Genomic DNA, 26,272 nt, shown 5'->3' with positions numbered 1-26,272 from the left:
TCAAGTACCACTTGGGATTCCTTTTGGATGTCAGATACTGTTTAAAAATGTCATCCCCTCAGTTTAATTTACAATTTGGGAAACTAAAGGAAATCACAAGGGGCTAAGTCCAGCAAGTACGAAGGATGGGGAATGATAACTGTGTTGTTGTCAGTCACAAACTCTGTGATTTTCAGGGATGTGTGGGTAGGCGCATTGTTATGATGAAGGAGCCAGTTGTGATTGTGCCAAATTTCCTGTCTTTTTGTCACACATCTTCTCTTAAGTGTCTCAGAACATCACAGTAAAAATCAGAATTGACCATAGTGTTAAGAGGAACAAATTCACAGTGAACAATCCCCTTCNAAAAAAAAAAAAAAACAATGATGGTACTCTTTGTTGAACTCCAGACCTGCTGTACCTTTTTTGCTCTTGGTGATTGTGGGCTCTTCCACTGCAATGATTGTTGCTTTGTTTCTGCATCATAACCATAAATCCAACTTTCATCACCCGTTGTGTTCCTAGAGATAAAATCTGGATTCTCATTAGCCCTCTCTCATAGCTCAAGACACGTGTTCCTGCACCGCTGCTTTTTAACATTTTTCAAGAGTTGAGGAACAAACTTTGTTTCAGTGCAATGCATATTCAAATTTTCTGTTGCGAGTAAGATCTCCTGGCAAACTCCATAAATGATGCCACCAGTGTCTGCAAGCTCATGGATTGTTCTGCGGCAGTCTTTGTGTATGAGTTCTCAAAGTTTTTAAACATTTTCTGTCGTTTTTCTGGTGCTTTGTCACACTAAACGCTTGTCATCTTTGACTAACATTCGACCTGCCTTGAAACATCGATGCCCTTCAAAAACTGCTGTCCAGCTTAAAGAATGTTCTCCAAAACCTCATGAAGCATTTCAAGGGTTTTGGTAGTGAATTTGCCATGCTTCAAGCACAACTTGATGCAAACACATGGCTCAGTTTTACCATCCATCGCGGACAAAACGAAACATGAATACGAGAAATCACTAATGTAAAAAGAGTTCGTGTTCGCAGCATGGTGTCACATGGCAGACTGATGCAATAGGCTTGCAGAAGTGTGACCTTGGCCTCCCCTCTCATCTTCTTTCACTGAGGCAGTTACAACAATAACAGTGTGGGAACTTTCCGATTGCACCTTGTATACACAGACAGGTAACTATGGGTGCATGATGAAATGTTTTCAAAGCTGAGGGCCATCCTTATCTACTGAACTAAGCTATCCTGGCTCCAGTAGAGACAGCTGTGCAAGAAGAAACTGAAGTTTACTCACAATTGTTTGAACACATTTTATAAATTATATAGGTTTGGCATAAACGTTACTCCAAGACCTAGCATATTTAACCTTTTTTGTGTATGTATGTATGTATGTAGAACTTGATTGTAGGTGTTTGAGAATAAATTATTGTGGAGAATATTTGGACCTAAGAGTGAAGACTTAACAAGGGAATGGAGAAAATTACATTATTCACATTTTATATATATATATTTATGACTTTTCAGTTAAGTTCCCTATTTCCATATCTTGCATATAGTTCTCCTCTCTCTCCACAAGATTGCAGCCTGTCATATCATTAGAATGATTGTACTTGAGTGATTTTCACAGTTCATTGGACACTAGTAAACAAACAGATTATCTAGGATTTGAATTTTTCACAACAGTAGTTATAAGGAATTCTGTCTTATGATATAACACCACATAGTTGGTTGGTTTTTTCAACAGATTACATGGCATTATATCTCTGAAGACAGAAATCTTCAGATTACCATTTAAACCTTTTTTACCTCCATTAAAGGACTCTGGTGATCAGCCAGGAGTGCGACTGACAGCAAGCATCTATCTGCCTCAGCAGAGTCGCCTGGTTGTGGGCCGTGAAGATGGTTCAGTCATCATTGTGCCTGCGACACAGACTGTCATGTTGCAGTTGTTGCATGGGAAGCACCAGCAGTATGATGGTCAGTGTTGTATTATGTGACTGATAATGTTTTCAAGGTCTGTAATATACAGTTTTATAATTGATAATTTATTTAACATCCATAACTGTTAAACAGGCACAGTTGGACAAGTCAGTTGAAAACAATCAAGCACTACATATCAACAACTCCTAAAAATGTACAAAGGCAATGTACAAGGTGGTTCAAATATGACCGGGACTGATTTTTTTTTTTTAAAAAACATAATTGCCAAACACTTACTTGCACATGTCAGTCTTCAATGTACTCCTCTCCCGAGTCAACACGTTTTTTCCAACGTTCTGGAAGCATCATGATGCCCATTTAAGAAAAGGCTTGTGGTTGGAGGCATATCCACTCCCAAAGTCCGGATGACAGCATCATTGTCCACAAACTGCATGCCTTGCAAGTCTGATTTGAGCCTTCCGAACAGGTAGAAATCACTTGAGGCCAAATCAGGACTGTACAACGGATGTGTCAGAAGGTTCCATTTCAGTTTCCAGAGGATTTCTGTTGTTTTTTTTGGCCATATGGGAGTGTGCATTGTCTTGAAGGAAGGCTACTCGCTTTCCACGTGTCTTCCGCTTGGATCGGATCTTTTCCTTCACGTCTGTTGCCAGGAGGTCTGAGTAATAAGTTGCATTGACTGTTCTGGCATCTGTCAGAAAGTCTACATGGATAAACTTTTCCTGCTGAACGGCTCCTCTGCGCTCTCTTGGGTTTGGGAGAACTGGTATGCCACCACTCGCGTGATGACTGCTGGGACTCAGGAATGAAGTAGTGCACCCACGTTTCATCGGTGGTCACTATAGACTTCAAAAATGCTTCACCTTCGTCTTCAAACTGCTGTAGGAGACAACTGGCAACTTGCATGCGCACCATTTTGTTCACGTCCATCAAAGTGCATGGTACCCACCGTGCATTCACCTTGCGATAGTGCAAGTGGTATTTCACGATGTCTTCTACACCACCAACACTGATGGACAGCATTGCTCCAAGTTCCTTGATAGTGATGCGCCTATTCTCAGGAATAAGCGTGTCTGCATGATCAATGTTTGGCTCGGTGACGGATGTTCGCGGCCCGCGATCATGCGGTTCATTCTCCTCGCACTCTCTGCCCTCTCCGAAGCACTTACACCACTCAAACACACAGGTCCTTGACAGACGCTCTTCCCCATACTGTTGTTGGAGTCTGTTGTGAATTTCAGCGGACGGGACATTTTCTCCAACTTGGAATTTGATCACAATGCGTTGTTCCGTGCTCCACTGTACCTTTAGTTCGCTCATCACTCTAGCAACTCCCAGACAGGACTGAACAGGTTCTAACCCTAACAGGAGGGATGGTAGAGGTTGTGGCTTCACTCTCTGAAGGTCGCACAGCTCCTGCGCAGTGCTGCTTGTTTACATACAAATCAGTCCCGGTCATATTTGAACCACCTTGTACAATGCAGTCCCTTTTTGAGCAACATCCCCTTGCTATAGCTTACCTAACATGGATGACAGTGCCCAGCAATTCAGTATAAAGCAGTAAATATACTTAAACCACCAAAAACACAGGTGAACCGTGTAAAACAAAGCATCACACATTTAGTGAAGCTAACAGTCCAAAGACCATGTATATACTTCTGAATCATATCGAAAATAACTCAAATTACTGAACTGCTGTCATTACTAAAATACTCTTGTGGAGAATAAAAACAGTTTTATAATAAATAACTTCTTAATTTGTTTTTAAAAACCTTAAAACTTTATCTTCTTTTTAATTGAAAAGGTAAGTTGTTATGTATTTTTATTCTCATGTTAATTACACTTTTTTACAATGATCAGTGTTGCATAATTGGATATACGAGGCTCATCCACAAACTAGTTTCCCTGGGGCCGTTTACAGAAACAAAACACAATTTCATGGAAATATTTATTGCAACAGAGACAGCAAGTGTTCAGCTATTTTTCAACATAATCGCCACCGGAATTGAGACATTTGTCATACCGTGGGACCAACTTTTGAATACCTGTGTCATAGAAGTCTGCCGCCTGGGATTGGAACCACTGTGTGACAACCATCTCCGCATCTCTGTCATTCTCAAAACACTGACGCTCACCAGACAGGAATTTCTTGAGGTGTAGCAAAAGATAGAAATCACTGGGAGCAAGGTCTGGGCTGTAGGGTGGATGATTAACCACCTCCCAGCTGAACTCCTGCAGGAGACTTGCTGTCCATCGAGCCTTGTGCTGCCTAGCGTTATCGTGCAGGAAGACAATACCGGCACTAAGCATCCCGCGCCGCTTGTTCTGAATGGCCCGTCGCAATTTCTGCAGTGTTTCACAGTAACGCTCAGCATTCACCGTCTCACCTCTGGTCAGGAAGTCCACGTGGAGAATGCCCCATCTGTCCCAGAATACCGTGCACATCACTTTCCACACCGACGTCTGCTTGAATTTCGTCTTACAGGGAGATCCACTGTGACACCAATGCATTGAATGCTGCTTGGTTTCTGGGGTAATGTGTGCAATCCACGTTTCATCACCTGTGATGATCCGGTCCAGAAACTCAGCGCCGTCATCATGGTACCGCTGCAGAAAGGTCAATGCTGACTCCATGCGCTTTGTTTGTGTTCTGGTGTCAGTTGCTTCGGCACCCACCTGGCGCACAATTTCCTGAACAACAGGTGCTCCGAGACAATTTCATGCAACAAGGTGCGGGAAATCTGCGGGATATGACTGCTGAGTTCCGTAATTGTGACGCGACGATTCTCCATAATGCATTCCCGCACAAGCTCCACCAGGTCGTCTGTAATGATGGATGGCCGCCCACTGTGCTTCTCATCATGCACACTTTGTCGACCTGCTGAAAATTGTCTGCACCAGCAACGCACCATCTGCTTGCTCATGAAGTTAGGCCCATAGACCCGGCACAGTTGGCGATGAATTTTGATCGGCACTATGTTCTGTGCATTCAAAAACTTTATCACTGACTGCACTTCACAGTCGGCGGGAGTTGGAATAAAAGCCTCCATCTTCAACAGCTGCAATGATGCTACTGTGAGAACGCGGGAAATTCCGTTTGTGCATGTGTCATGCTACGTCATTGCTCTATCACGTACACGCAGTTGCTTCGCACAATATAAGGTTTGCTAGCTGTTGGATGAGTGGGAAACTTACTTTGTGGACGTGATACATACAAATCTTGTTTCCCTTTTGAGTTATACTTATGAATATCAGAAAACTGAGTTGTATAGATCTTATTCTTTGTTATAAAGCACAAGATCTCAAATATATTTAATGAAGTTACAGTTAAAGTCTTAAAATAACCAAATAAACTTCTACAAGGCACCTTGTTTTAACTTCTTTAATAAGTCTTAGACCTTTTTTCTGGATTTTAAATACTGCATAACTGTCATTTACTCTCCCNCCCAAATATAATACCATATTTTAATATAGATTCAAATTTTATAAAACAAGCATTTCGTAATAAAAGCATACTTACTGAGTTGCATAAGGATTTAATCAAATAAAGAGCTTTGTTTATTTCTGACAGAGGTATTGCATATGAGTGGCCCAGCTTAAGTTTTCTGTGATATAAATACCTAAAAATTTTAAATTTGTTGAATAATTATTTCTTTACTAGCTGTACCCGGCCACACGTTGCTGTGGCTCAGTCTGCCCATTCTTCCCCAGTTTGATTTGCAGTTACTCGTTGCACTGCTTCTGCTCCACAAGTACGGCGACCTGAGTTTGATCTTCTGCGAGGCATTATTTGGATGAACTAAAGCAGATCGATTGCACTGAAGAAGAAGAAAGGAAGTTATAACAAAACATATAAAATTGCAAAACATTAAAAAAGGAAAGAACACGACCTGGAAAACAAAGAAGAAAAAAAAATAAAAAATGCTAACGAAATATTTCAATCCAAATGCAGATCAATCGACACAGCTCAATTCCACCGCCAATTGCACTGAAAAATAAGGAAAACAGTTAGGAAAACAAAATGAATGCTATGGTAAATGATACGGCTCAATTCCAATGTGGATGTGACATGTTGCACGCGTCAGTAATGCGTGTAGCGTGTTTGGGTATGTCACGCTACAAATAACTTTACACTGTATTAATTATAGCGAATCTTTATTGTAATTCACTTGCACACTTTACAGTTATTGCCACTTGCAGTATTAGAGTTACTGGTTACACAATCTCTCGGCCAATACTTCTGTATCTCTTGGCGTCTAGGTTCCAACCTTCTTCAGTGGTAGCTATTCCAAGACTGACTGGGCGAATGAATTCAACCCCCTTTAATACCCTCGACCGCTGCTATGCAAATGAGCCCTTGTTATAACCGCAGAAACGCTGCTTTGTTGATTCCGTGATTCCTACGCAATGACCCATTGTTATTACGTTGTCTCTGTGGGAACGCTCCGTGTATTCATCATAACCATGGCGATTCGATACAGTATCGCTATTGTTACTTCCTATGCAATGGTCGGTTCTAGCATTTCCATAGGGGTGACTCCTCTGAATTCCAAATTCCAATTCTGTTTTTCAAAAGATGCATGTTTTTACCTGTCACAGGTGTGACATCTATATAATGGGTATATACGAGGGGGGACCCAAAAATAACCGGAACCGACCTGTTGAACGCGCATGCTTTGTAGTTATGAGTTGTGCTGCCAGGTGGTGTTAGCTGGTGGTCTCCCGTGACTGTTAGTCAGCTGGCGTCAGTCTGAGTTAAGTGGTTTTTCTGTGGTGCTCTGTTGTGTGCGTTCCTGTTTCAACCCTTTGGCGATTAGTGAGATGGCCGACCAGAAGGAACAAAGAGTGTGCGTGAAATTTTGCTTTCTGTTAGGGAAAACTGCAGCCAAGACTGTTGGGATGCTTCGGCAAGCCTTTAATGATGATGCTTTGGGGAAATCACAGGTCTACGAGTGGTTTTCCCGTTTCAAATCTGGCAACATGTCAACAGAAGACATGCCACGCCCCGGGCATCCTTCGACAGGAAGAAATGACGAAAACATTGCCAAAATCAAACGTGCAATTGATGAAGATCGTCGATAGACCATTGACCAACTTTCTGAGGAAACGAACATCTCATGGAGCACGGTCCAGCGAATTTTAACCGAAGGTTTGCACATGAGACGGGTGTCTGCAAAATTTGTTCCTCGCTTGCTCGGAGATGACCAAAGAGAAAACCGCGTGAATGTTTGCCGCGACTTGAAGAGTGAAGTGCAGTTTTCCCTAACAGAAAGCAAAATTTCACGCACACTCTTTGTTCCTTCTGGTCGGCTATCTCACTAATCGCCAAAGGGTTGAAACAGGAACGCACACAACAGAGCACCACAGACAAACCACTTAACTCAGACTGAAGCCAGCTCACTAACAGTCGCGGGAGACCCCCAGCTAACATCACCTAGCAGCACAACTCGTAACTACAAAGCATGCGCGCGCAACAGGTCGGTTCCGGTTATTTTTGGGTCCCCCTTCGTAAAACACTCGCGCATTCGAATGCAATGTTGTGTCAAAATTTCAAAGCAATTGGTGAAGAACTTTCAGAGATTTTCAAGGGGTAACAAACGAACATTTACGTTTTTATTTATGTAGATTATTTAAATACAGAATGGGTCTATGAATTAAACTAGATCCTCTTCCCTGAAATAATATTGCTTTGGTCTTTTCCATATATATTAAAAGATAATTTGTCAAGAACCAGTTTTCTAATAGTTTCATAACTTTTACAATTTTCCCTTTAAAGACATGATATTTTTCTGAAAGAGAAAGAGACTTTATCCCTTTTCAGTCTAATGTTGATTGGTTAGTATGCCAAATTACAATATCTGATATTCTGCTCCATGAAAGAGTAAACATTTGGCTGCCAAGCTCTGCCATAGAAATATGAAGGTTGCATGGGGGTAAATACCTTTCAACACAAAAATCCACAATCCTTCTGCAGGTTACCTTCAAGTAACCAAAGATGAAGATAGCATGGGCACCTGTTCTTTCCTCTAAGCATCAGTTTATAACATAACATAACACTTGATGCCCTCTACTGATAGAATACACTCAACCAATGTGATCAGCTTGTGGTGTGCAAAGGGTTAAACTGAATAAATGAACAGGGGACCTGACTCTTATGGCCAGTTATTTTATCATGATCAAGGACTTGTAATTTCAGATTCTCACAGCAGTGATTGTGAAGATGGCTGTCTTCTGGGATATCTTGCCATATTTTTAGATATACAAGTACCAACATTACAGAAGAATGTGCTCCCTTTGCGTTCACAGTAGACCTGAAGATGGAGGCAGCTTGTTAATCTGAAACTTCCATACCTCTCTACTAACTTACGTTATGCCACATCCCAGTTGATACATAATGTTTAAAAAAAGTAAGGTTTTTGAACAGAAATGTCCTGTGATTTCCTTGTCTCGTCCTTGGATCATTTATACTCTGCCATTGTAGAAATTAAGTGTGTAGAATTTTATGTCATAATGAAAAGTATCATAATCTATAAATTTACCATGGGGCACCAACAGGTCCTTGACACATTGTAAAATTACATTAGAAAGTAATGCAAATATTGTGTCCCCTTATTTGAAAAAATTCTGAAGAGAAAATATATCAGGCACAGGTTTCTTCCACAAACTTCACCATAGATTTAACTTGGACACATTTTAGTTAAACTTAAGTACTCCCAAGTCGGTTACTGCGTTCTGCTCTAAGGATGTGGCAGACCTTTTAAGTGTATTCAAAAGGTTAATACATTGTACCATTATACCCATTTTTTCCCTGCAAAAAACAGGAGATTTCACTGATAATTATTAAAGAATCTTAGAATTGGTTATTATAACAGATAAACTAATGCTGTGGTTACAGAACCCAAAGGTACCAAAACCCACCAGACTTCATGTTGAAGTTTAACATCTGTTTGTGATTTCTGTTGCTGATAATTATGTTTAAATCTTGTTATTGCTGTCTTGTGCCTGTAATAGACTGGCCACCACACCAGTTGCTGTTGGGTCATGCAGGACGAGTGAACTGCCTGCTATATCCTCACCATCTGCACCAGCGTTATGAGAAGTCTCATCTTGTATCTGGTGGTGTTGACTTTGCTGTGTGTCTCTGGGACTTGTATTCAGGCACACTTCTCCACAGGTTCTGTGTTCATGCTGGTGAGATCACTCAGCTTCTTGTGCCACCTAATTCATGCAGTGTAAGTATGTTACTGCAGGCACATGATAATAAGCAAGAGTGATATGTTTATCAAACTGTATTAAAGAAGTGACTTAATTTAATTTATCTGCCCTCTCTTCAAATACATTATGGCCTATCTCTCCTGTTGAAAAGTGGTCTATTTTGGTCTCCACTTGTAGGAAGCTGTCATAAAGAAAAACTCTGGCTTACTGGATACTCTGGAAATGTCAGTTATTTGGTACCATTAATGGATTATCACATACTGCAATAGATGTAAGCAGTCTGAAATGTACCAGATGGTTTATAAATATTATGATACAAATAANTGGGAATGTAAGTATTAAAAAAATTGTATAAAATTCCTTGATGCTAATTAAAAGTTTTTTAGATTGTCAATAATTAAAATTCGTAAACCATGCAGGCTCGTGTTCGTCCTCCCATCGTCTCTCTTATATGGGGCAGATATTGTGCCACCTGGCTATCTTGATAATATATTTGCAGAACCTCCACATCAAGATAGCCAGGTGGCACAATATCTGCCCCATATAAGAGAGATGATGGGAGGACGAACACGAGCCTGCATGGTTTACGAATTTTAATTATTGACAATCTAAAAAACTTTTAATTAGCATCAAGGAATTTTATACAATTTTTTTAATACTTACATTCCCAGGAAACTGCTGTGTTTGTGAAATGTTCTATTCTGTGTACTATGTATTGTAACATATAAGTGTACGTACTTTACGTGTAAACAAATTATGTGATAGAGGTTTCCTATTTGTAGTGATGTTTGCCCTCTGAAGATGGTCCACAGAGACCGAAACATGTAAGGGTGTTAAGTTTTTATGTAGTAAAAAACTTACAGGTCACATTGAATGGAGTGATTTATAATTTATAAATAATCTTTGATTCACAGAATGTTGAAAGTTGCTGTGTGTAAAGAGGTTTTTTTTTGATAGAATTTTAATACAAAGGAAGTTGTTTGGATTCTAAGATAATTATTTGTCTTATCTAACAAAGAAGCCAAATGGAATATTGTGCATAACCATTGAGAAAAACACATTTCTTCATTCCTGTTTGTAGTATACTGAGCAGGCTGGCACAGTGATTTACCTTTTATTTACTTCTCTTTTGTTAAATTTCAGCAACGTATCCAGAAGTGTGTGTGCAGTATTGCAAGTGATCATTCAGTTACACTTCTGGGACTTACTGAGAGAAAATGTGTTGTACTGGCATCACGACACCTGTTCCCAGTTGTTACAATCAAGTGGCGTCCTTTAGATGACTTCATGATTGTTGGTTGCAGTGATGGAACAGTTTATGTGTGGCAGATGGAAACAGGTATGTTGAAATGTATGCTGGAATATTACTGATGTCATTCTTTTATGTGTTTTAATACAAGATTTCCAGGGGTACTTTTTGAGATCACTTAAAATTGTTGTCATTTGCTTCTTTATGTAAGTGACTTTGGGAAATGTTTTATAGAGGATGGATGTAACTTGGAACTTGCTGAATTTGAATACCTAAGGAAAATAGTCAATAAGAGAGACTGTAGAACATAATGTTAGGACATCTAAGAGTAGTCAGTAGAACATCTTTGTTCACTTGCAACAGTGCCATTTATGTGACCACAAGTTAATCTGTTGCATTGAAATCCACACTCATGATCCCTAATAATTTCATTTACCTCATACATGAAGGAGATGATGAATACATGCAACACTTTGAGCAGAAAAATGAAAGGAAACAATTTTAGAGGATAATTTTGAACTCAACCTTAAGGAGTTTGATTGTCAGCTGGATTGGACTAGCTAAGGATAGGGTCCATTGACAGCCTGTTATGTATAAAAGATCCTTATATGCAAATGTATAAATAGCAGTGTTTCTTGATATAAAAGTGAGCGTGCTGAGCTTATGATAATTAAAACATTTAATTTGTTAGATGTGTCTTGTTACAAGAGTAACAAGTGTGTGCCAAGGATTATGAATGAAGAATATTTTGTATATTCTGAATACAATTTTCAATAAGGGAAATAAAAATAAAAGAGGAAAGCTCAGAAATGTATGGGAGGTCATATTGATAAGTTGAAAAATTAAATCTCACTTTCTCTTTTTATGTTTCATGCACATTTCCCTATTCCATACATTTTATGACTAAATTAGTAACTCCGTGTAGTATATTGTAGCTATCGTATGTTCATAATATTTGTGGAACAAATTGGAGAGGTGACTGTTTTGGTGAGAATGTTTATTGTTTTGTCCGGATTCTTGAACCTTCATTCCATCCAGTTGTATCTTGTTTGTAATGTATACAAATCTGTAATGTCCTGTATTATCATCATAACCCCTGTAGCAAAAATGGAAACTGACACTCTTAGCTCATTTAACAATATGTGTGTTCTCTCTGTAGGCCATTTGGACAGAGTTCTGCATGGTATCAGTGCTGAAGAGGTGCTGTATGCATGTGATGAGAACCCTGCAGCTTCCAGTTCTGGTGATGTTGGTCTTGCTAATCCAGCTGTCCACTTCTTTCGTGGCCTTCGCCATCGTAATCTGTCTGCAATCAGACATGCGACACAGGTACAAGAGTTACCTGATAACCTAATGATTGTTTGCTGTTGTATTTTTAAAATGTTGCAATTTTTTCATAGCATTATCTGTAAAGTGAGAAATATGTTAATTATCCAGGCAAAAAAAAAACATCATCATATGAAGATCTGATACAGAAGCTACCTGGACGTGCTTAACCTTTAAGAGCCGAAAGACACCATATGGGGACCTTTAAAGTAAAGCCGAGTGGCCGAATGACACCGTATGGTGACTTGCAGTCCACGCATGCACACAGTGTTTTAAAATCTAATTCTAAGATAGAAATTCTTGTTCTACTTACATTATTTTTGGACACGAGCTTTATAAGTAGACTGTCTTCCCCCCTGCGTCATCTAACTGAATGTTACCTTCGTGTGGAACTGTTGGAAACATCCGGAAATGCAGAGTCCAACGTCGCACTTCACGCATTTTGTCCCGATGTAACTTCGTTTCCTACGCAAAGAGCACACACGATATCTCAATCTCGAAGTAGAGGAAATCGGCCAGTGATGTCGAGTGGCCTCCTCTAGTCGAGATATTGCCGATGACACAGCAGGAGGTCGACCCATGGACCGTTGAGGGCGAGGCGAACCCCTTGAAGCATGTTCCAGCATGTTGCGCACAAGGGCGAGACGAAATTCTCTGTGTGACAATTTCGTACCACAGGATGACAACAGAATGAAACTGTTCAGAATCGTCATATCCAGGAAATGGAAAAATAGTTTATTTGTCCATTTCCAGGTCCGACGACTGATGCTATAACTGTTTGCCATTCTGTCCGCTTTGTCGACATAACCCATGTCCATGTTGTAATCAGCAACAATTGCTGGCTTGATGGCATTTCCATGCTCATCACAGAAACTGCCTTCTGCTGGAGGACAGTGCATGTTTGTCAGTATGTAAACATGTTTGTCCTTCCAAACTAGTGCTGTAAACACGAATGTCACCTTTCTTCAGTCAAAATTGTCTTAATTGAAAATCGTCAGGCAAGCCCTCCCGATTAGGTCTGACTGTCCCACAGCACGTTATGTCCTTTGTCATCAGTTCCTCAAACAAGTCTGGTGACGAAAAGAAATTGTCCATGTACGGTTTGTGACCTACGCCCTCAATACGTCTGCATAGGTCCCTAACTGTAGCATGTGTTGCTGTCACGTCTTGGTCGGCATGTGTCCTATCTTTTCCTAGATAAATCTTATGTCATAAATATACCCAGTGGCGTCACAAATTTTGAAGATTTTAATTCCGAAACGTTTGTGTTTCTTAGGAATGTACTGCCTAAAAACCACCCTCCCTTTGAATTTAACAATAATCTCGTCTATGGCCAAATGTTCGGAAGGGTTATAATATTTTTCATATGCGTCATTGAGAGTGTCAAAGATGGTCCGAATTTTCCATAGTCGGTCATAACTGTTGGCATTCCTGTCAGTTTCTGTATTGTTGTCTGCAAAATGAAGAAAATGAAGAATGTGTAGAAAACGGTCGCATTTCATTGTGTTAGAGTAGAAAGGCATGGCAAATTGTTCTGCAGTCAACCAGTAGTCCTTTAGTCTGTCTCTGATGTCATGTCCCATTTGAATGATTATTCCTAGGAACAGAAACATCTCGGAATCGGTCATGTCAGGCTGCGAAGAAGGTCCGTCTTGAAGTTTGTCTAGGTACTGGTGGTAGTACCTGTTCGTCTCTTCCACCAGCAGATGGTTAATCCCTGCAAAGTAGAACATGAAAACGCAGAAAGGGGTGGGATCCTTATTTACATGTGGAGCTTCATTGATATTTAACCCCACAGCTCCACCGGAATAATTATTCACACGCCTCCTGCCATGCTGGTCTGGTGGTCCCCAGGTTGACGACGAAGATGAAGGGTCTTTGTCTGCTTCAATTTCTGAATCTCTTTCTTCCTCACTGCTCTCTGAGGTTTCTGTGGCACAGTCTGAATCTGTATCATTGAGCAGCTGGGTCTCAATTTCATCTTCTTCCAAGCAAAACGAGGCCATGGTGGATGTTCTTTTCACTTCACAACGCACTATGCTTGGAAGTTCTGGCAGTACTGTTTATGCAGTTCGGAGAACAGTATCGCTTGTGGCTCCTCTCAGATATAAACAGGCTGAGAGTGTCAAGGACAATACGATAGCTTCGTCCACACTTGTGTGTACAGAGAGGGTCTAGTCACTTGGAACGCACTTTATAAACATAAGCTTCCAACACACTTGCCAGATAAGATAGTATGAGAGTACGAATGATGTCAGCAGCAGGCATTTGTACAGCAGAAACGTTTTGTGCAGACACGTTTGAAATTGAGGGAAACATTTTTTTTTGGAATCAGGGTAACAATTTTTACAGATTCTAAAATCTGTAAATTACAATAGCTGATTCTGTATTCTTTCTAGATAAAAGCAGCGCTTATTTCGTTCGTTTATCACAAAAATTGCAGAAATCACGGCATTTTCAGTAACATGATTACAATTTTTAATACACTACAATGGCGGGCATTTAAATTAACTCCGGCCCGCAGCCATTACCAGAATTTAAATGGCCTGTCCCTTAAAGGTTAGCAGTATGGAATATTGGTATGTCATGTTTTGTCACATATTTTGCACACTTAAAAATGTTCGTGATTGAAATCTTGGGTTCATGATTTGTATGAGAATATATGAGGATACTTCAAATTTTAAATTGTGATTAACTTTGTGACATATGTGAAAATGTGAAAAACTTTCTCTAAGCTTCTGGGTATACCTAAGAAGACAGCCATAATATCTGGAGACATATGTCTGATTGAAAAAAATCACTGACTGTCCAAAAGAGAGAGTAACTAATAGTGTAAATGTAAAGCAAGATGGAGAAGAGGAAGCAGATAATTTGCCCTCTTTTTATTATTTATTCAATTTTTAGTATAAGAAGAGATTAATTATGTTGATTTCATTATGGACAAGTTATAATCTGAATAACTTTCTTGTTATATGACATTTTGGATGAAGTAAAAGAAATTTCAAAACTGAATATAAATGAGTTATGTATTATTTTTTGTTTCATATTACCTGGCTGCCTTTCCCACCTTCACAACATAAACTTACGTAACTTAAATTAAACAAAAATATTTTGCTAATATAAGACTCTAAATACTATTCATAACCAGCTGTTAAGCGATGTTCTTCCAGCACATCAGACATATTTGGACATAAACTTAGTCCAAAGATGTGTTCCAAACCTATATCAGAACTATTTTGAGAGTTTTTAAGAAGGACAGCACTGTTCTCATCTGCAAAAGAGAGGAAGATGTTCTACATATTCTCAAGACTTGAGTCAACTAAGGAAAACTGTTCATATATACAGAAATAATTCCTTTAAAAATGCCCATTGAATGGAAGATCATAGGTTCCAAAATCATAAATTACCATCCAGTAGGAAGTGAATGACTTGGATTCCCACTTAAAAAGCTTTCAGGGAATTTATTAATCCATTGCTGCAATATTTAAATCCACAGCTCCTAATGTTAGTGCAGTTAATATAAACTTACTTGATGCACTGCATTACATGCTGCAGTAAATGCAATGGAGAACATTAAATTGTTACTAGTTTCTGCTGCACAATACAGGGTTAAAGCCTAAATGTTGTGGCCTGTGGTGGAAGTAAAATATGAACGATCACTCCTCATGAAAATATGTTATTGAATATGAGTTATTAAGCAAGGTGGCTCAAGCAGTAACACTTTTCACTTATGTTTTATGGTGCCTGATTCAAATCTTGGCTGGAACACTGATTATCCTGACTGAAGTTTTTCATTTTTTGCTCAATGTCAGATGCTGGGATTACACCTCAAATTACGTTATAACTGCTTCTTTGCACATCCTTTCCAGCTCATCTTGCATTAAATGTCCTGTCATTCAATGTTTTACAGTCTTAGCTACTGGCAGTGGTGTTAAGTAAGCCATAAATAAATTGAATAAATAAGTGAATGGCTGTGTAGAATTTTGAGATCCTCACAGCAGTGGTTATTAAGGATTTTATCTCATGGGATATACTTCATATAGTTAATAGACTAACGGTGTTGTATGCCAGAAGATAGTACTCTTCACAGTAACTGACTGTTTAAGCTGAATAGTTATCTGTAAGTATCCATTTTATTACAGCGAGGATTACATCAATTGCAGCAGCTTCATCATGCCACCAATCCGGATGGTAGTGACCAACAGAAAAGTCGAGCATTGCCCCTTATGATCCAAGGCCTGCGCACAAACCCCAAAGATCCAGAGTCACACATATTGGTGTTTGACATTGAGGCACTCATAGGTATGGTTCTGTTTTTATTAAAATAAATAATTTCATGTTACGATGCTGATATACTAAGAATTGTTTTATATACTGTTAATGATTTGTTGATTTGCTAGCTTTGTCTGTGTAATCTGTATTACTCAGACTTAGTGGATATAATATGTATGGATCCTGCTGCCTCCATACATCATGAAGGCAGTGTACCACCATCAGCAGAGTAAACCTGATAGAATGGACTTTATTTTACTGCCACTTGTATCATGTAGCTATCTTCAGGTTGTATGCGTTGTATGTCTGAGTCAGACCTCAACCTCAAACAGCATGACACTACTTGAACTTGGACTCATGAGAACACTTTACTCAAGTACTAAAACCACTCAAACCACTCAAACTGATGTCACATACCAAGCCTACCTATGTATGAACTGTATATGTAGATGTGCTTTTCAATTCAGTGTATTGTTTACACTGAGTTGCAGTCTTCCTTAACCCCCTTCTTTTCTGTCTGCTCCTCCTGTTATAATTTGTGCTATTTAAATGTCTGTTTTGACAAGTATATTATGTGATATTTATCATGAAAATGTATGTTTAATCCTTTATGTCCCAATGTTTTTAGATAATTATACTGTATATTATTTTAATTAAGATGTAATGAGATATTTTTGAAGTAGCTGTATATAGAAAATATTTAGTTTTATTGAATTTTCCTGAACCGTCTTGTTCCAAAGAGGGTACTACATTCCTTTTCCTAGTGATTAGTAGCTTCTGCTAGATCAGAGAATGGTTGAATAGCTTTGTTGTTGCTGCTGTTTTCCTCTTGTTCCTACTTCTTCTTCTTCTTCTGTTGTACAAATGTTTCATCATGCAAATGTGTGATTGTTTTGTGAAACAGGGTAGCTTTAATTTTTGTAACATTGGTCACTGTTACTTTGGGTTTTACTTGAATTTCTCTCTGTGAAACTTTATTGATGATAATTTATATTCCCTTTTGTTGTAATGTCTGATCAAATATACTGGTCATTCCATAATTGCTGTTTCTTGTCTGACTTTTTTCTTTGCTTCTGTTTTTATGTTGTGGAAGAACAGTCATGAGTCGTGTTGGTTTTAGTACAAATTGCATGCATAATTTGAATTAGTTCTGGATTTTACAGATAAACATGAATGTAAGAATATAGTACAGTTTTAGTTCATATAGCACCCTTGTATCCTCCATTTGATATATAATGTTAAGAGGTTCTGAGGTGCCTTTGGTAAATAAAGTTGTACTTTCATTGAAAAGTTCTCTTTTACTTTTTTCTATTTAATCACCAATTAAGAGAGCTATTTGTTACTGTAAGATATTGAGTTTGAGTGAACTGTGTTTTAGTTTCAAATATTAAGTTAAAAAATAAAATGATGTTAAATTTGCAATAGAAATATGCTTTTGCTGAGGTCTTCATTGTCAAGTTCTTTATTATACAGAATTTAATGTGGAGAGTCAATGAAGGGAGGGTGTATGCTAGCATATATGTTGTCTGTTGAATGTGAATTCCAGTTACTATTCTGTCCTGAATTACTTCCCATTCTTAAGTGCTTTACATGGCAGTAGCATGAACATGCTCAGGAAGCATGTTTACAATTTGCTTATAGTGCAACTTCTAACTGAAGAATACAGTACCATGTCACCTGGTACTTTGGAAGCTCAGGGACTCATCAACCAAGCAGAGTACCAGAAAGTTGCAGCACTTACACAGTCTGCTTCTCCTGATGCTCATAAGAAAATAGCAGGTAAACTTACTCTTTTTGTTTTGGGTGTGTGAACTAGATATGGCCTAGGCTGTGAAGTGAATTTGTTTCTGATTGTGAGTTTATGTGCTTCTTAACCTCAGTTAACTTCATAAAATGTTACTCTCTGACTTACCTTCTTTCTTTTCAACTGTTTGTATCTCGTTAGGGTCTGGAATGACAGTTAATGGCATTTAGCCCGCATTCTGATATGTGTAAACAGTTAACTTCAGAGTTTTGGAAGGTTGCAATCAGAATTGAAGTTATGTGAATATAAGCCATATCCCTGAACCTACAGATAGATCAGCTTAACAGCACTGTCTTTTGGGATGTGATACCCTGTACTTACATATAGCACTCTTCATAGTCATGGCCATGAGAACCCAAAATCTAGCTTAAATCAGCTTATTTAGATAAGAAATTCTATTTGCATATCTATTTATAAAGAGAATGCTCTGAACTAATACTGTAGGCTTAGACAGGAAAGAGCATAGTCATTTTCATTGTATTTTCAGGGTAAGGGATACACAACAGCATTAACACAATATATAGAGGGTGTCCCACGAGGAATGTGCCAAACTTTGGGAGGGTGTTCCTTATGTTAAAGTATGCCGATATAACCCAAAACACGTATGTCCAAAGTTGAACGGTTACGGAGATAATGGCCCGAGAAAAGTGTGGTCTTCTGGCGGGTCCACGCACTATACCTGTCAGCTGAGACGCTTTATCTATGTTTGTCCTTGTGTGTGGTGATTCACACTAGCCGTAAGCTCCCATCAGTATATGTTGTGGCTGGGTCGTGAATGGGTGGTAGGTTAATTGTGCGGAGTTGCTGAAATGCCTTTTGTGTTTTCACATGTGGAATATTGTGATATGGATTTTGTGGTGGCAATGCACGTGCTGCTGTTGAAGAATACCAAAGGCCATTTCCCGATCGAAGGATTACATGGTGAAGTGTATTTATGCGAATTCACCAGACATTGCGTGATACTGGTTTTCTTCTGAGTGTTTCTGTGCACTCTGAAAGGGATAATGTACGAATGATAAACACATGAGAGAACGTTCTTGAGATGGTTCAGAGAAGTCTGCGTCTGTCCACTTGTAGAATGGCCTGTCGCATCGACGATCACGTATGCAGGTGTGGCGAACTTTACATGATGAAGAGTTGTATCCTTACCATGATCAAAGGGTACAACATCTGGAACCAGGGGACCATGCACAGCGTATGGATTTGTGCCACTGGATAAAAGCTCATCCCAAACTGTTAAGCGTCATTTTATTCAATGATGAGACGTCTTTTACACTGGACGGTGTAAATAATTTATGAAATGTGCATACGTGGGCCCATAATAATCCACATGATATAATGGAAACGAAATTCCAAAAGAGGTTTTCCGTGAATGTACGTTTAATACAGTTATGTAGTCTGTTTATACCGCTGTGCGCAGTCATCCATGTTACGTCAGCGCTTGCCAGTCATGTGTCATGTATAGTGCTTGGAAACCTAAGGACAATTATGACATGGCGAGCGAGTATTTTGTACTTCAATTTTATGGCTTCATGTCACTCACAAGTTAGTTTGATGTTACGTACATTATTAACATTACAGAAAAAACATATTCCTGCCAGTTTTAATATGTATTTTGTAATCCACAAGTGTGTAACACCGGTCAAAGTTTCACACTTCTCTGGTCATTATCTCCGTAACCATTCAACTTTGGACATAGGTCGTTTGGGTTATATCAGCATCTTTTTTAACATAAGGAACACCCTCCCAAAGTTTGGCACATTCCTCCTGGGACACTCTGTATAGAAGTGGGTGTTGGGGGAATTTCATTTTCTATATATAATAATATAAATGCCGTCATGAATGCAACAATTTATTTGGTTGTAGTTCTTTGACTTTTCTTCCTCTACACTGCGTGTTTTGGCTGTAACTGGCAATCATCAGGTGTATTTTTCAAACAGCAGCCTGTCAGTTTTGTTTAAAATCTCGCCAACATACGCTCATCAATTCATACACCTGATGATGGCCAGTTACGGCCGAAACATGAATGCAACAATTTATTTGGTTGTAGTTCTTTGTCTTTTCTTCCTCTACACTGCGTGTTTTGGCTGTAACTGGCAATCATCAGGTGTATTTTTCACTACGTAGCTGTCACACTGCACACTCCAAAATCTAAAACAGCAGCCTGTCAGTTTTGTTTAAAATCTCGCCAACATACGCTCATCAATTCATACACCTGATGATGGCCAGTTACGGCCGAAACATGAATGCAACAATTTATTTGGTTGTAGTTCTTTGTCTTTTCTTCCTCTACACTGCGTGTTTTGGCTGTAACTGGCAATCATCAGGTGTATTTTTCACTACGTAGCTGTCACACTGCACACTCCAAAATCTAAAACAGCAGCCTGTCAGTTTTGTTTAAAATCTCGCCAACATACGCTCATCAATTCATACACCTGATGATGGCCAGTTACGGCCGAAACATGAATGCAACAATTTATTTGGTTGTAGTTCTTTGTCTTTTCTTCCTCTACACTGCGTGTTTTGGCTGTAACTGGCAATCATCAGGTGTATTTTTCACTACGTAGCTGTCACACTGCACACTCCAAAATCTAAAACAGCAGCCTGTCAGTTTTGTTTAAAATCTCGCCAACATACGCTCATCAATTCATACACCTGATGATGGCCAGTTACGGCCGAAACATGCAGTGTAGCGGAAGAAAAGACGAACTACAACCAAATAAATTGTTGCATTCACGATGGTATTTGTATTATTATATATAGAAGTGTATCGTACAACATGATGCTTAAATATAATATAATTTCATTTTCATTTGAATATTTTTATTGAGAAGAACTGTTTAGAGGGATGTGCAGTTGATTAAATCTTCCATATGAAGGTGTTTCTGTACGTTAATACAAAACTGCATTCAACTCATAATTTTTATTTTCAAGTTGTTTATTTATTTAGCTGGATCTACAGAATATTTTCAGAATTGCACTCCAGCATTTTAGGAACATTTCTGAATAAACTTTAAATTAGCCTTATGAACTTGACAATTATATAAGTAAAATATCAATTTTTTTAATAAATATGCCAGCTTATAGTGAGACCCTCTTTTGAAAACACTGTTTTCTAATAATATCATTTCAGAGTAGAAGCAAATGACATCTAATACATAAATTAAGCGTTTTCCCCAAAAGTAATCCCCTACCCCACCCTGTATTATGTTCAACATCTGTAGAACTGGCATTTATGTAAGGGAGACAGACCGTAGCAATGGAAAAGAGTTAAGCAGAAATGTGTTTTCTTCCTTCAGATTTCTTCAGAATGAAATGAAAGAGCTTGTTGTACTGCTGCTGTTTGCTTCTTGCATTGTGAGCTAACATTGTTTCCTCTTCCTAATGCTTAATTAACGTGGTGGTTGCTACATGGCAGACTTCTTTGGCCGGGTGAAGGACAAAGCTGGTGATTTGGAGCGGACTCTGAAGGAAAAGGACAGGCATGGTACTAACTTTCTGTTTACATTGTTAATTTGTTTCTATCTTGTGTAAAACAGGGATTTGAATATTGTTGGGTCGTTCTACTCTTCCTGCTTTGGTGCTCTTCCCATGACTCATTTTTGTGTTCATGGTTTCTGTCAGAATCCTACCATAGAAAGTGTAAATGAATAATTAATAACACATTTTGAAGTGTGTGAGAACTTAAGAATAGACATAAGGATCAGATTAGTGTAATTATAGTATAGAAGCAAACTAAATATGAGCACGAATTGTTTAAGATGTTGCTTTTTTCTCTTCAAAACAATTAATTATAATGTTCAACTGGATCAGTGGTGTTGCCCCAAAGACCGCGAGTTCATTAGGCTTACATTTCTCTATGTATTCTTTGAAATAAACTAGTTAGAGCAGCAAATTTAACATTCTCAAGCCTATTATGTTGGTGTAACTGAAAGGTGCAGACAAATTTGTGCATGAGTTCCACATACCAAACAAGAAAAAATGTCCATATCAACATGTGTCTGAAAACATTTAATTTGTGAGGTATAGCTGAAAGAGTACATTTGTAATAAGTGCTCAAAGTGTCCTCAGTGAGATTCATTGCACACCTCGACATATTTCATGATGGGTGCCACATCTGTTCAAAGACACTGGGGTAGTTGGAGATAGTTTGACAGGCATACACAATGCTGTGGTGAAGTGCCTTTTCATTGTCAACAGGAGCTGGAGTACACAAGGGTTTTTAGGTATCCCCCACAGTAAAAGTCTATAGAGGATCAAATGTGGTGAGTGTGGAAGCCATACAATGGGTCCTTCTCCACCTATCCACTGGTCATGATAGGTTTTAACTGAGAACATCTCGTGCAGCATGACTAAAATGCGCTTAAGCATCTTCATACCATCATGCATGTTCTACATTTGTGGTCTGACTGCCAGTGGTACATTTCCAGTAACTTTGGCAGATCATTTTAGAGGAAATCTTGGTATTTGTGCCTGTAAACTGATGTGGCAAAACATGTGGGCCTACCAAACAATCGCCAACAATTCATGCCCACACATTAGTGCTGAACTGTTGGTGGTGTCTACATAATATTCTTTGAGCTGTAACTCTGAAATTAAGTGTTTCTGGACACGTGTTGATATACACATTTTTTCTTGTTTTGGTATGTGGAACTCATGCACAAAATTTGTCAGCAGTTTTCAGTTACAGCCTGTATATAATATTGTTTTTCCAGGTTGCGTGCTGTCAGAATTTATTTTCTGGATATCATATTCTGGCTCATTTTGTAATATTAACATGCTATGTAACATTTAATTAAAAGAAAGAAATTCACATCTCAAAGGGCCTGGCTTTAAAGGCTACATTTGTATATACTCGTAATGACTTTTGTGTGTATGAAACATATTCCATGTTGCATGAAAAGCGATGTCTTGGTTGTTGGGATTGTAACGTTGGTGTGTGCATGACTCCATCATGTTGTGGTGTAGGAATCCTGGCCAAAATGAAGGAAGGTGCGGAGAATGTTCAGACCAAACTACAAGCACATGCTGAGATTGTTGGTTTCAAACCCATCCAGGTCGACGGGAAGGGTAAGCAGTTACGACTGAGTAATTAATCTGGAGTAATTAATTTCATGTGAATGGACATCTGTTTGGTTCAAAAGTAACTCTGTAGCATGCATTGACTTCTAACAGTGTTCCAGACTTTGTGGTGGTGTTTCTAGCTTGTTATAATATATGTAACATAACACACACAGTATTTATACAAGTTATAGTCCCCAGCAAAAGTCAACTTTAAAGTTTTGAATTGTTTCATTTTGGTCCGTTACACTATCAATCACCAACTACCAATAGAACCTCCGTCGAGTGTAACAATATATATTCTTGTCACCATTTCCTCACATTTGCCTTACATGTTTCGGCTCACAAAGAGCCATCATCAGAGGCATCCACAACAAAAATATGGAAACACTTGCACTGCTCAACAATCACAATATACAGTTTTTTGTGGAAGATGTTACACGTATCGGAGCGTAAAACACAACAACATCTAGTACCCCGAGTGCGGGTATCCCACTTGCATTTAAAAAATCACCCACAAAGCGGGTCGTTAATGTTAAAATTAAAGTTAAAACCGTCCAAGTAAAATATTCAGGTTCCTCTTAGTGGANTCATCTTACATGTTTACAGTTAATAATAATTAAGTATGGTAATAGGTACCACTTATATAGTACCCGTCTAGATGATGTAAGCAGTTTCAGTTAAAATCTTCCCATTTTAACACGAAGGTAATTAAACCTTCCACATTACAAGTGTGGCCTAATTATTCCAGCCGCACTGTGGCTCTGGGGTCGACTCAGCCTCTGACAGAAATGCGTACCAGGAATATTCCTGGGAGGTAAAGGGCGGAATTTTTTTTTTTTTTTTTTTTTGTGTTTCTGCGAGTAGAAATAATATCAGTGATAATTTTCTCCAACAAAAATTTAATAACACTTATGAATAAAAGTGCGAAATTTTTAGTGGCTTCAAATCCTTTATGAAAAGATGAAAAGGATACATAGTTTATAGTAATTGATTTTATAGAAAATGTCTTCTGAGTGATTATGCAGTTGAGCTTCTTCAAACATTAGTTCTCATGTTACAAATTCACCTCATATCTTATGGCAAGTATATCTCTGCTTTCCCAGGCATTTAGTACAGTGAAAGTATTCTGGTCTTCAAGTAGCCAGTCCAGCTTTTTATGGCTGCCCTGTATTCGGTTTACAGTTCATTCCATTACCACCCCAGGATAGTTGTAGGTCTCTTGAGGTATAGAACAAGACAGTATTATTCTCATTTAAATTACACTGAGCAGATTACTTCATGTGGTAATACTTTTGACTTCTGTTCAAGAGATGACCAAATCAGATCTTGGCTGGGACACCAGCTACTCTGACTGAAGGTAACCAGGGTACACAGCATTATATTGCAGAAGATAGAACTCATAATTGCTGAAAGATTTAATTAAGTGCAAATATACAGCATATATAAAGTGAATAACGATTTTCAAGTTGTAGTTTCTGTTGCTGTTTTAGAATGTTACACAAAATTCAGACAGTTGTTTAAATAAACTGTTGTGAATTGTATTTCAAATTATTTGTGTAAAGATGCCTGACTGAGATGCAGATTGCTTCATTGTCTAGGACATGGGTCAGCAAACTACGGCCCGCGGGCCAACTCCGGCCCGCCGCTGCTTTTTCTGCGGCCCGCGCGCTAAGAATAGATTTTACATTTCCAAACTCTTAAAAATGTCAAAGTGGGATAATATTTCATGAAACAAGATAATTATTATAATATGAGTTTAATATTTCTGCGTCTATGAAGCTTTATTTAAAGGAAGAAACCTACGTTTTTTCGAACATATTGTCTATGGATGATTACGCACTCCAACGGCTGACCTTGAGTTGAGGAATTGCGAGAATTTCTGTGTGTGGCGCTCCTATAGCTTCCCATTCGCACGTTCCTTCGTGGCCCCAGCTGTGATGACACGCAGTGTTACGAATGCCACGTGTATCGCTGTTCTGTGTCGTTTTAATACCAGTGGATATCCATCATGTCGCTGTCGAAACCACAAAAGAAGAGAAAAGTGGACTTGGAATGTCGTGCTTTTAAGGCAGAGTGGAGTGAGAATTATTTTGTTACTGAATTAGATGGCAAAGCATTGTGTTTATTGTGCAGTGATACTATAGCTGTACTAAAAGAGTACAATATACGTCGGCATTACCAGACTAAGCATTCGGCACAGTATTCCCAACTCACAGGGAAGGAACGATCACAAAAATTAGAAACTTTGAAACGGAGTATTTCATTACAACGCAGTTTCTTCACGAAAATGAAAAATGAAAATAAGGCTGCAAGTAAAGTAAGTCTACGAGTAGCTCATTTGTTAGCCAAGGAAGGAAAACCCTTTACTGATGGTGAGTTAATTAAATCATGTTTGATTGTAGCAGTTGAAGAAATGTGTCCAGAGAAAATGGATTTATTTAATAATATCAGCCTTTCCGCGAGAACAGTTGCCCGAAGAGTTGAGGACATTGGTAGCAACATCACTAACCAATTAATTAACAAGGCAAATGATTTCGAGTGGTTTTCCTTAGCTCTTGATGAGTCGACAGACATTACAGATACTGCTCAATTGCTGCTGTTTATTCGAGGAGTCAATGCTGACTTTGAAGTGACTGAAGAATTAGCTTCTATGAATAGTCTGCGTGGAACAACTACAGGCGAAGACATTTTCAAGGAAGTTGAGGAAATGTTAACGAAGTACAATCTGAAGTGGAATCAGCTAAAATGTGTGACAACTGATGGTGGTAAAAATATGTCTGGAACAGGTAAAGGCTTAGTTGGAAGCATTTACACAGCTTGTGAAAATGCAAGGTGTACAAGGCCTATGGTTATTCATTGTATCATTCACCAGCATGTACTTTGTGGCAAATATCTTAATCTGTCGTGTGTTTTAGAACCAGTCGTGTCAACGGTGAACTTCATTCGTTCTCGTGGGCTGAACCATCGTCAGTTCCGTGATTTTCTGTCAGAAGTGGAAGCCGAATATCCTGACTTACCCTACCACACAGCAGTTCGATGGCTCAGCAGTGGTAAAGTTTTATTAAGATTTTTTGAACTCAGAGCAGAGATTGAAATTTTTCTCAATGAGAAAAAACGCCCTCAACCACTATTATCGAACACTGAATGGCTTTGGAAATTAGCTTTTGCTGCTGATATCATGGGATTTCTTAATGGATTCAACTTGAAGCTACAAGGCAAAACAGTGCTAATATGTGAAACTTATACTGCGGTAAAATCATTTCGACGACAACTGGCTTTGATTGAGTCACAAATCATGTCAAGCTGTTTCGTGCATTTCCCATGCTGTCAAACATTAAAAGAAGAAGTGGATTCCCCATTCCCGCACGAATTTGCAGGTGATATATTTTCTGAGCTCAAAAAACAGTTCCAGCA

The 26,272-nt window shown here is 38.7% G+C and overlaps 1 protein-coding gene across 8 annotated transcripts in view; it reads left to right on the top strand.

Moving 5' to 3' along the window:
• LOC111869451 (WD repeat-containing protein 7) overlaps positions 1 to 26,272 on the top strand; it is a gene marked incomplete at its 3' end in the record, with an annotated part of 95,361 nt that overhangs the window by 47,136 nt on the left and 21,953 nt on the right. For 5 of the 8 annotated variants that reach the window (XM_033753433.1, XM_033753436.1, XM_033753435.1 and 2 more), the window contains 8 exon segments: positions 1,805 to 1,964; positions 8,940 to 9,160; positions 10,287 to 10,482; positions 11,552 to 11,721; positions 15,861 to 16,020; positions 17,632 to 17,769; positions 21,213 to 21,281; positions 22,763 to 22,864. In XM_033753433.1, the coding sequence (XP_033609324.1) occupies positions 1,805 to 1,964; positions 8,940 to 9,160; positions 10,287 to 10,482; positions 11,552 to 11,721; positions 15,861 to 16,020; positions 17,632 to 17,769; positions 21,213 to 21,281; positions 22,763 to 22,864 (1,216 nt within the window). 8 annotated transcript variants of the gene reach the window in all.

The sequence above is a fragment of the Cryptotermes secundus genome, unplaced genomic scaffold, assembly GCF_002891405.2.
Source record: "Cryptotermes secundus unplaced genomic scaffold, Csec_1.0 scaffold1411, whole genome shotgun sequence".
NCBI classification, from domain to species: Eukaryota; Metazoa; Arthropoda; class Insecta; order Blattodea; family Kalotermitidae; genus Cryptotermes; species Cryptotermes secundus.
The sequence above is the reverse complement of the archived record's forward strand: the minus strand, read 5'-3'. Positions and strand labels throughout refer to the sequence as shown.